Consider the following 10,832-nt stretch of genomic DNA (forward strand, 5'->3'; position numbering starts at 1 on the left):
GTCTTGTTTATCAGGAAGACAACTCAAATTTTTTTTTCACTTCCTTTTATTAATCCAATTTAAATCAGCAAGTGTAACAAATGATTTCCCAACATTTGTTATGATGATCAAAGATTCACACAACCACAAATATGAAGTGTAGCTTCAGGCGTAGTACTGCAAGTTAGCCTTCTTCTTGGCTTGGACCTCCAGGATTCCCTCCATGTAATCTTCATGGTTCAGCTCCGTGGCTCCACGCCGCAGGGCAATCATACCCGCCTCCACACACACAGCCTTGCACTGAGCCCCATTGAAGTCGTCGGTGCAGCGGGCAAGCTCTTCGTAGTTGACATCGGGGCTGACGTTCATCTTACGGGAATGAATCTGCATAATACGAGCTCTGGCCTCTTCATTTGGCATGGGGAACTCAATCTTCCTATCCAGACGGCCGGAGCGGAGCAAGGCAGGGTCCAAGATGTCAACTCTGTTGGTGGCAGCAATCACCTGAAACATACACACAACCTTTCTGTAGATTTCCTGTTGTATTCATTTATGTTCATCCATAACTAAGTGAGGAATTTTATGAAACAATAAAGTTTGATTTCTTTATCATGTTTGTTTCAAAAGCTGAGGATATATTACAGGTTTAAGATTAAAATCCGACTGATCATTGTAATAGAAATATTTTTAGAATATTCCATTGTAACATTTGATATAAATGACCTGCTATGTTGTTTATATTGCAATGGTATTTGGCAACAAAGCCGTGAATTATCATACGGAGTTCTTCAATAGTTAATCTTAAATTCATAACAAGTCAAATATTTTCAACCTGTCACTGTTAATGTGAATTGTAGATTATTTGACAGCAGCTTTACCTTGACCTGCATGTTAGGTTGAAATCCATCCAGCTGGTTTAACAGCTCCAGCATGGTCCTCTGCACCTCTCGGTCTCCAGCCTTTTCACTGTCAAACCTCTTGGTGCCAATGGCATCCAATTCATCAATGAAGATGATGGATGGGGCTTTCTCTTTCGCCAGGGCGAAGGCATCTCGAACCAGCTTCGCTCCATCGCCAATGAACATCTGGACCAGCTGTGGACCAGCCAATTTCAGAAAAGTGGCTTTGGTCTGAGCGGCACAGGCTCTGGCCAGGAGAGTCTTGCCTGTTCCGGGTGGTCCATACATGAGGACACCTTTGGGTGGTTGGATGCCCAAGTTTTCGAACTTCTCTTTGTGGTTCATGGGCAACACAATGGCTTCTACCAGCTCCTGGATCTGCTTGTCCAGCCCGCCTATGTCGCTGTACTGCTCCGTGGGGCGCTCATCTACCTCCATTGCCTTGACCCTGGAGTCGTACTCGGTAGGTAAGGTCTCCAGGATCAGGTAGGAGTCTTTGTTGACACCAACCAGGTCTCCAGGCTTCAGCTTTTCGGCGTCAACAAGCCCGATCACCGGCAGGAAGTAAGTCTGCCGAGTGGAGGTCTTAATGACAGCGCACTTTCCTTTTCTCTGGGAGTCCAGGTCGACATTAGCCCCATCCTCCTCTTGGTCGTTGGGGTCCACATCAAGCAGCTCGATTACATTGGACACCAGATACGGCAGCGTTTTGTTCACTTTTATCTTCTCCGTGTTTTCTTTGATCTTATCTTTCATAGCCTGTAACTCGTGGGTCACCCTCAGGACTTCACTCTTCATTATCTTTATCTCACTGTCGAGGAGACGAGTCCGCTGGACTATTTCCTCCGTGGACATTTTTAATACTTCTTCACCGATCCCATCTTCGACTTCGTCCCAAACTGATTTGTCACTCAGCGACGCCATCTTTGCTCTGTTTGTTTTGACCTATGACACAACGGAACATAAAGCTTTTTTTTCCGGAAGTGGTCAAAGATGCTCATGAGCGACAGAGAAAATGACACCGCTCTCAAGCTGAATAACTTTGTCTGCGGACCAGAAGTACAAGAGAGTGAGTGTACGTACGTTCTATATTCCTGTACAGTTGTAGAGTGAAAAGCATTTATGCTGCATTATACCCTCTGGCATGCAAACATACAAATCTCACCGGCAACGGGAAAACGTTACTGATGCGAATTTACGTTAGCTAATGCTGCTACCATTAGCTCAGTGGCTAACCTCGGATTGGCCAGTCTTGGGGTATTACCGTTATATCATGGAGCATGTGAAAGCACTTCAAGGTGTTATGGGTTTGATTGTTTTGGCTTTAAACTCGAATAGTCTCCTTTACTTTACAAAAGCTTACTCTTACCCCAGAGTATGTGAATGACTACAAGAAGCTAACTTTGGGGGTTAGCAGGCATGAATTCGCGCCACCGCTGCACCAATTCTGCTTGTGTTATTTTTATTTGCAAGTTGTTCGAACTGCTTGTCAGGTGAAACGTGTCGGTTAACTCCCCCACCCCCAATCTCTTCGTTTAGGGTAAAGCTGTGGCCGTGACGTACCAAGCGGAGGGCGTTTGGCATACTATTTTTCGTCTTCCTTTTAATTAAGAATTACACTCCTGGACACGAATTCCCTCGTAAGGTTGTCTTTCCAGTGTTTCTGTCAGCCGCCTGGGTGGCAGGGAACAAACGGCAGGAAGTGAAGAAATGGACCAGAACAACAGCATACCAGCCTTTCAGGGGCTGGCTTCCCCCCAGGTGAGATGCCTGTCTCTAAATTATAAAGTTATACCTCTAGCTGGTAACCAAATTCATACACCCTATTAATTAGTTTTGGTTTCTTTTAATAGCACTGTGCTATCAGAAGTCATGTACACCCTTTAGGCAGTGGGTTAAGTGATAGAATGAATCACAGTTTTTGTACTGAGTGATTGCTGGACTAATTTCCCCATATCATTTTATGCGATCAAATGGGCCTTCATATTAGAAGGGCTTGTGTATGGTGAGCTATAGCAGACCTGTTCTTTTGCCACAAATATGTTATTGTCTTTACAGGGGGCCATGACACCAGGTATGCCAATGTTCAGTCCCATGATGCCATATGGCTCAGGCCTGACACCACAGCCTGTTCAGAACACCAACAGTCTGTCTATCCTGGAGGAGCAGCACAGACAGCAGCAGCAGCAGCAACAACAACAACAACAACAACAACAACAGCAGCAGCAGCAGCAACAACAACAACAGGCACAGCAGGCCAATACGGGTATATAGTGGTTTCATGTCCATCTGCATTCCTTTTCTCAGTTTAATGCTTATGTTGTTGTTGTTTTTTTTGTCTCGGGATACATTTCTGTTCAATTAAATCAGATAACTGAAAAAAGTGTCCAGCTCAAAATGCTTAGAGAGAAACTGTTTTCCAGGCCTCCCAGGGACATCGGGGCAGATCCCTCAGCTCTTTCATTCCCAGACAGTCACAGGCACGACCACTACTGCATTGCCTGGAAACACCCCACTCTACAACACGCCCCTGACACCGATGACCCCTATCACACCAGCCACACCGGCCTCCGAAAGCTCGGGAATAGTACCACAGCTACAGTATGTTTCAAATCTGCTGGTCAAAGTTTTTGAAATATACACTTAATTATTTATGTGTGCATCAACTGTTTTTAGTTGGTTAAGTTTACATAAATGTATCCACGTCATATGAGTTAGTCAATGATAACACCTCATGTTTAGCCTAGACATACGTTTCTTTGGGAAACAAAGGTTCAGCTCAAGGTAATGTAGCAATTATTTACACAAACATTTCAGAGATTCTGTTTGTATGTTGGTTGGCGCAGTGGTTAGCATATCAGTCTCACCGCACTAAGGACCCTGGTTTGATTCTGACACCTCTCTGTGTGGAGGTTGCATGTTCTCCCAGTGTCTACATGGGTTTCCTCTGCATTCTCTGGCTTCCTCCCACAGTCCAAAAACACGCAGCAGGTTAATTGGAAAAAAAACTGCCTTGAATGAGTGAGTGAATTGTTGTCTGTCTGTATATGTGGCCCTATGATTTACTGGTGACCAGTCCAGGGTGTACCCTGCCTCTCGCCCAATGACAGCTAGGATAGGCTCCAGCATCCCCCATGACCCTGTGTGCAGGATAAGCAGCAGACAATGAATGGATGAATGGATGTTTATTTGTGTAATTTCTACATACTATTTGTTTTTAGTTTAACCAAAGATTATATTACCATTCAGAAATGCTTTCTGGCTTCAGTTTGTTCTTAGCCAATCAGGGCAAGAACATTGTCCTGATAGGATATTTTCCTTCACTTTCTCACTCTGTGGTTTCTTTTCCCCCTCATAGGAACATCGTGTCTACTGTAAATCTAGGCTGTAAACTAGACCTGAAGACTATTGCCTTGAGAGCCAGGAATGCAGAGTATAACCCAAAGGTGAAGATCCCAGACATAGCCATGACAAACCCTTGAGACATTCATCTTGCTTTATTTTTCTCTTTATTTCAAGGTGTAGTGCAATTGTTATTCACAAATTACTTCCCAATTGTCTTATTAGCGTTTTGCTGCAGTAATTATGAGAATACGAGAGCCCAGGACCACCGCTCTCATCTTCAGCTCTGGGAAAATGGTCTGCACTGGTGCCAAGAGGTCAGAATATATGTTATGTGGGGAGAAAGATAAACTTTGTTACCATAATTTTTCATCTGAGACAATATTCTTGTCAAATAGCTTTGCATTGTCAGTCTAAAAAAAGTTTCTTCTGTTTGTCCTTCTCTTTTGTTCCCATTTTCATGTTCATCTTTAGTGAGGAGCAGTCCAGGTTAGCAGCAAGAAAATATGCCCGTGTGGTGCAAAAGCTTGGGTTTCCTGCCAAGTTTTTGGATTTCAAGATTCAGAACATGGTGGGCAGCTGTGATGTTAAGTTTCCCATTCGACTAGAGGGATTAGTCCTCACACATCAACAATTTAGCAGGTACGTCCCTCCTCTATTTAAGTTATTCAGTTTAACTCAGAACTGCAGAGTGGCTGAATAAGTTTTGATTGTATGTGGCACAGCAGGTTTATGTTACTGTTTGGCATGTTTTGTTTGTATGGGAGTACAAGACAATATATTGTAAAAGAAGTGAATGAAGATAATTGTATTTTAGGAAAAATTCTCAATAAAAAACAACTTTGAATTATGCAATTTCATTGTCTGATAATATAATTGCATAGCCTGTTAAATGAACTGCTATCCTATTTTAAGATTAGCTTTCCCCACATCTGTACATGTTATAAGATGTGAGAACCAATATCCAAATGTAGGATTTTAATATTTGTATTCAAAAATAATGTAAAGAAGGAGTGTGAGAGGACATCAGAGTGGTAAGTGTCAGTCGGGTAATAGATGTCGAGAGACCTCAAATGTGCTTTGGGATGTCTCTCAAAGGACAGAGTAGGTTAGCTCAGGTTGTTTTGATCTTCATTCATTATTAATAGCCATTAACTGTATTTGCTTATTTTTTTACCAGAAGATAACATGAGAGCACTTTGTAAATTCACATCAGCATACTGACTTAAGAAAGCATATTTTACTTTTAAATGTTTGAATAAGTGTAAAACAGTTGACTTAAATATGACATTGTTTGTTGCAGCTATGAACCTGAGCTGTTTCCTGGGCTGATTTACCGAATGATCAAACCCAGAATCGTCCTACTCATCTTTGTGTCTGGGAAGGTTGTACTAACAGGTAAGACATGGCAGGAGTCCGTGCTTAGGGTAACCCCTATATTAATCCCAACCTTTGGATGCAACGTTTGCTGTGTACAATTTCATTGGAAAATGAGAAATTAGTGACTTAAGAGCCTAAAAACTGGAAAATTCTTCAAACTAGTAAACCTAGAAATGATAAAGTATTTATGTTGCAGAACATATTCATGTGAAGTTATTCTAAACCTTTATTTGCATTTGTGTCCAGGTGCAAAAGTGCGAAGTGAGATCTATGATGCATTTAAAAACATCTACCCCATCCTCAAAGGCTTTCGCAAGACAACATAGACTTTTTCCCTATTATATCATCCCCCCAACTTTGTCTACTTTTGTTTTGGGCTCGTTAAGTCTTTCAGGTTTTTAAAATGGTGTTTTTAAAGACATATCACCATTTTTTGAGATTTTTTTTTTTTAACTGTTGTCACATCCTTTCTTGTATATAAGACCATACAATGTAAAATTTCCTTAAGTCAGATTAAGACTGCAATTTTTTTCCCAAGCAGTTTTAAATAGTTTTTTACACCGCATTTTTATGGTCAGCTCAGTTGCCCTGGTATTAGAAGTACTAGGTCCCTCTCTGTGTTCAAAATGATTTAAACAATCCAGGTTGCTGTTTCCTAAAATGTCATTCTGTTAATTTTATTCTCATGCCTTTTATCCTGAAAACTGACTTAGCCACTTAAAACAATAACTACAAATGTTAATTTGGCGCTTTTTTCAGCAGTATTAGGCTACAGTTGTGTTTTACCCTCAGGAACTTGGTATTGGTGTACTTGTCTCACCATCCAATTTCTAGAATGTACATTGTTTACATCTTTAAAAGTTAAATACTACCATCAGAAAAAATTGGCGAAATTCTTGTCAACATCAATTTTATCACCTGTAAGACCAGTAGACTTGAAATTGGAACCGAGTAGTAAAATCTGTGACATTGAAATGCAATTCTTATACAGTTGTCAGTGTTCAACACTGTATTATTAAATGTGTACATACTGATATTGTCTGAGACATTCATTTTTTCCATCTTTTTTTCCATCTGTGGAGAGTTCCCGTTATTTATTGAAGCAAATGACTTGTAAAAATGGTTCTGTTATCAAGTTGTGTAATACACACAGCTACTGAATTATTCTGTACTGACACTGGTATCACTGCTCATTGGAATAACATTTTTGCTTTTAAATTTAATATCCTTGTAAATGAGTTAAAACCTAATGAACGTTCACATCACTGTGTGAGTGAATTTGAATCAGTAGTGTAAAAATTGCCATGTCCATCTCAATCAGCGATAGAACTTTAAAAAAAAAAAAAGTAGATCACTGCATATAAATGTACCAGTAATTACCTCTGTCTTTTGTTACTTGAGAAAAATCATCTGGGAGCGAGCAATTGGGAACTATTCTAAGATATTTGCTGGTCACGGTATAAACATCAGAAACGTGATAACCCAGAGGTTGACATGGAACTGCCAGAACTGTGGTTTCCCTTTGACGTAGAGGTAAAAATTTTACCTTTAGTTTGAAAACAAGACTATTTATCCAGACATTCATGCGATGTTGGTTTTACTAAAAACAGACCAAGACAAAGGGTTTCTTTCATGAAGTCTGAGTTCCTCCTGATCCATGCTTCATGGCGGTTCCAGGTTGCCCCCTGGTGAGCGAATGTCATCACATGAAAGAGCACACAAGAGGCATTATGACTTTACAGTTTCTGTGTGTTGGTCTGTGCTGAAGTCTTGCTTCCAAATGAATTCAGGGCAGTACTGGTCATCACTGTTACAGCTGACAGAGCAGGTGTAGACAGCTAGAGTCCCCCAGTCAATACTGGCTTCTGTTGAGTCCACACCAAGACTGTTCAACAACTGCGGCATCACCTATATACACAAGTATGAGAGCAAGTACACAATGCTTTGAATGGGAATATTCCTTTTTTGGCGGGCCATAAATTAACATTCACCAAAATAAGAGCATCATATTCCCAGATTTTTTTTCCTGCTATTTTAAACATCTGATTTGGTCCAAGATACCTTTTATAAAATGTTGACAAAATAGTAAAGGGCAATTCTATTTTCTATTCTATTTTCAAACTATTTTAATACATCTAAATTTTTTTACACAGACATTGATTGAACTGATCTTACAAATTGTTGAAAAACAATATTCTAAATGCAGATACTAAAAGGGGTGGGGGGGGTGATTAGAGAGCGATGATGTAAATTAACCTGGAACTCAAAGGTCCTCTTGGCACCACAGTTGCATGTTGGAATATCTATATCAGAAGGGACGTGCTGGGAGGAAACCCACAGGGGTGAGCCGCCTCGACTGTACCGCAATACCTGTGTAAAACAGCAGTGAGGATTAGATGCATTTTTATGATTTAATTCTGACTGAGAATTCAGCACCTTTTGAGAGTTGCGCTACCTGGTGTGGCTCTGGAGCAATCTTCTTTTTAAAGCGCTGGAATATTTTGTTGTCTTCTGTCTCTGTCATCGCCATCTCTTCCAAGGCTGACGTGGAAAAATCTGAGTAGACAAGTCAGGGTAAATGCATTATTGTATCTACAAGAAACATTTGAAAATAGAAAAAATACAAAGATGACAGATAGGGTTTGTCACAATTCATAATATTTCCCATTTATATACCAGATTAATATATGTACTACAAAATCTAAATCTTACTTTCTGCCGGTGGGAAACACCCTCCGACCCTTTGAGAAATGTCTGTCTCCTCTCTTTCAGCTGCCTCTTCCTCTTTCTCTTCTTCCTCCTCCTCCTGATTCTCTTCAGGCTCAGTGACCAGCTCAGTCTCAGGGAAGAGAAAGCTGGAAGCCGTCACCACAGACGCTGTCGCACAGAAAGAGACAAAAGACCAGTAGAGAAGTTGGCGAGAGTCAGGCTATGTGGCAGATGCAATCAGTGTGTGCCTAGTACCGTGAATAAAGATATTTGGCTTGAAAGGTTTTCCACAGGATTCTAGGAGTAAAATTCAAACACTTTCAAGAAACCCTCAGCAAGATATGCACTTTTGAACGCTTTATCATCAACTCATCTAAGTACATAGCATACATGAATGCTAGAAGTTGGGTATTTTTGGCCTGCTATCACCAAAGCAAATTGCCATAATCCAATTTAAACTTGGAAGCTTTGCCTGGTTGCCAGGGTAGGCTGTTGTTCCATGAGCATTGTTCCAAGGATATTATCAAGCATAGCCCATATCTCAAAAAAGGTCAAAATTGAAAATGACAAAACTCAAACTTTGAACAAGAGGGCATTTTTGTTCTCAATTTGGAAAAGTAATATCAGGCCACCACAAAGGAAAAAAATAGATACATCTAAAAATATTTGAGCAGTAAACCAATTCCTTAACATACACTACCATGTGAGTAGTCAGCTGGTTTACAGCCATGTAATCAGAATCACAATACAAAACTGTTTTGTCGAAAGCAGCTCCTGCTACGGAGTAAAGTGGGGAGGAATAAAAATAGAACTCTATACAAAAATAAAGAATAAAATAGCACATAATAAATATAAAACAGTAAAGCTGGAGAGCAATCAATAAAAATAAAGTTAAAGGTGTGTAAAATTGTAATGTATATGTACTGTAAATACATGTGTTTTTACAAGTGTATGTACTACTATTTCATGTAGTAATATATATATACATACATATATATATGTATATATACACACACACACACACACGCACGCACGAATGCACACGCGCGCACACACACACACACACACACACACATATATATATATATATATATATATACATATGTATATAAACAAAGACACTGGTGGGATAATGCTAGGGGAGTTGAGCCTACTTGCAAGCACACCTTGGCTGCAACATTCCTTCTTGTGTGTGTGTTTCCAGTGGAGGGTCTGATGGTGTTTTCCACAGTAGGTTACAGTGTGACACCGGGAGCAGGCTTTGTTGCCAGGGCAACCACACACCCAGCACAGTTTAACTCCAGTGGCAGCCAGCATGCTTTCATCGTGCACATCACTGGGAGGTTCATCCTCTGAAGAAAAAAGTTAATTAAATAAGTAAATCAATGCTAATATTCTGGCAGAATTCTTGCAAACTGCACATTCGGTTGTGTTTAATGGACTAGGAGTGAGTCAAATGCACTTGTCCTTCAAGTGGACATTGAATAAATCAAGAATGAGAAAACTGCAATAAAATATGTCTCATAAATCACTTCTTCTTGAGAATGGCTTGAATTCTGAAAAAATAATATCAATCAATTTAATGCAACTAGGAATACAAGCATATCCTCTATCATGTCATGTACACAGGTTTCAGCAGATTCATTCAGGTAAACAAAATTCCAAATAGCATCGACTATGCCTGAGGTAACAAACATTTATAGGCATTTCTTTTCTGGCAATTATACTTGCAGGAAGACTCAAATATAGAGACAGACAGACCTGGTGGTGGGTCGTAGGAGTAGAACTCATTACTTCGAGGCAGCTGACTTCTGAATACTGATAAGGGGAAAAACAAATTGTTGAGAAAACTTGATAAAATAATTTATTCAGCCTTTGTCTAAACAAATGTTTCCAAAGCTAACAAAGAGTGCTACATGGACAGATATTGGATGAGTAAAATGAAAAGAAAGCAAACATTTTACATTTTGAATTAGAATCGCAAAAAGAGTGAGAAAATCTCGCTTTCATGAAAACCTTTCATACAGCTGCTGTCATGGCGGCTGTAGCACTCAGGAGTTCTGCAACAGAACAGGAAAAGGGTTCTATGGAAACTTCTCTCCTGGCCAGAGATTGGTGCATAGACCTGCAACAGAGAATTGCACATTTGTACATCCAGTGGGATTCTTGTTGAGTTGAAAGTTTCTGTCAAGGTCTGTCTGTGTTTCCTTCCTGTTTTAACCTTAAAGCAAATTAAGGGCATCTGTGGGTCGTTGAAATTATTCTATAAACAGAAAACCACTATGAAGCAAACTTGTGATGTTTGTTTGTAGATAATATTTGTAGTCGCCCTCCAGCGTCAATGTATAGGATGACATTTGTACAGTTACCCGCTCGAGGCTATATTTTTACATTCACTGTCCAAATGAGGACGCTGAAAATATTATTTAGAGGCATGACTTGAAATGATTATCACGTTTGAGTGTTTACATTTTGAACTGTGGCTCTGAGACACTGGTCACACTGAGATACAATCAGATCTGG

At 40.1% G+C, this 10,832-nt stretch overlaps 2 protein-coding genes across 3 annotated transcripts; one reads left to right on the forward strand and one right to left on the reverse strand.

Moving 5' to 3' along the window:
- Positions 1-23: 23 nt before the first annotated feature.
- LOC147217894 (26S proteasome regulatory subunit 6A-A) lies at positions 24-10,455 on the reverse strand. Its single transcript, XM_086174558.1, has 11 exons — positions 10,326-10,455; positions 10,071-10,127; positions 9,464-9,661; positions 8,313-8,477; positions 8,056-8,156; positions 7,857-7,970; positions 7,336-7,508; positions 6,981-7,120; positions 2,900-3,006; positions 858-1,823; positions 24-483 (listed from the first exon to the last, which is right to left on the reverse strand). Exons 1-11 carry the CDS (start codon positions 10,453-10,455, stop codon positions 145-147), a joined length of 2,490 nt encoding a protein of 829 aa, XP_086030684.1. The 3' UTR covers positions 24-144.
- On the forward strand, positions 1,830-6,189 carry tbp (TATA box binding protein). Of its 2 annotated transcripts, none has more exons than XM_086174457.1 (9): positions 1,830-1,947; positions 2,418-2,639; positions 2,937-3,144; positions 3,302-3,479; positions 4,237-4,324; positions 4,446-4,537; positions 4,695-4,862; positions 5,524-5,618; positions 5,847-6,189. In XM_086174457.1, exons 2-9 carry the CDS (start codon positions 2,589-2,591, stop codon positions 5,924-5,926), a joined length of 960 nt encoding a protein of 319 aa, XP_086030583.1. In that variant the 5' UTR covers positions 1,830-1,947; positions 2,418-2,588; the 3' UTR covers positions 5,927-6,189. The 2 variants fall into 2 exon arrangements, with proteins under 2 accessions (XP_086030583.1, XP_086030581.1); XM_086174455.1 differs by having other exon boundaries at positions 1,847-1,953.
- Positions 10,456-10,832: the final 377 nt, after the last annotated feature.

This window comes from Fistularia commersonii, chromosome 27 (genome assembly GCF_037954325.1).
Source record: "Fistularia commersonii isolate RoL2024-O1a breed Wild chromosome 27, RoL_Fcom_v1.0, whole genome shotgun sequence".
NCBI lineage: Eukaryota > Metazoa > Chordata > Actinopteri > Syngnathiformes > Fistulariidae > Fistularia > Fistularia commersonii.

Excerpts from the sequence above, each read along its gene's own strand:
- tbp (XM_086174457.1), top strand. The coding sequence starts at position 2,589 with ATGGACCAGAACAACAGCATACCAGCCTTTCAGGGGCTGGCTTCCCCC. Across the intron at positions 3,480-4,236 it reads GGAATAGTACCACAGCTACA|GAACATCGTGTCTACTGTAA; the intron begins GTATGTTTCAAA and ends TCCCCCTCATAG. Across the intron at positions 4,325-4,445 it reads ATGCAGAGTATAACCCAAAG|CGTTTTGCTGCAGTAATTAT; the intron begins GTGAAGATCCCA and ends TTGTCTTATTAG.
- LOC147217894 (XM_086174558.1), bottom strand. The coding sequence starts at position 10,455 with ATGTGCAATTCTCTGTTGCAGGTCTATGCACCAATCTCTGGCCAGGAG. Across the intron at positions 7,971-8,055 it reads TTGCTCCAGAGCCACACCAG|GTATTGCGGTACAGTCGAGG; the intron begins GTAGCGCAACTC and ends TGTTTTACACAG. Across the intron at positions 7,509-7,856 it reads AGAGGACCTTTGAGTTCCAG|GTGATGCCGCAGTTGTTGAA; the intron begins GTTAATTTACAT and ends TTGTGTATATAG.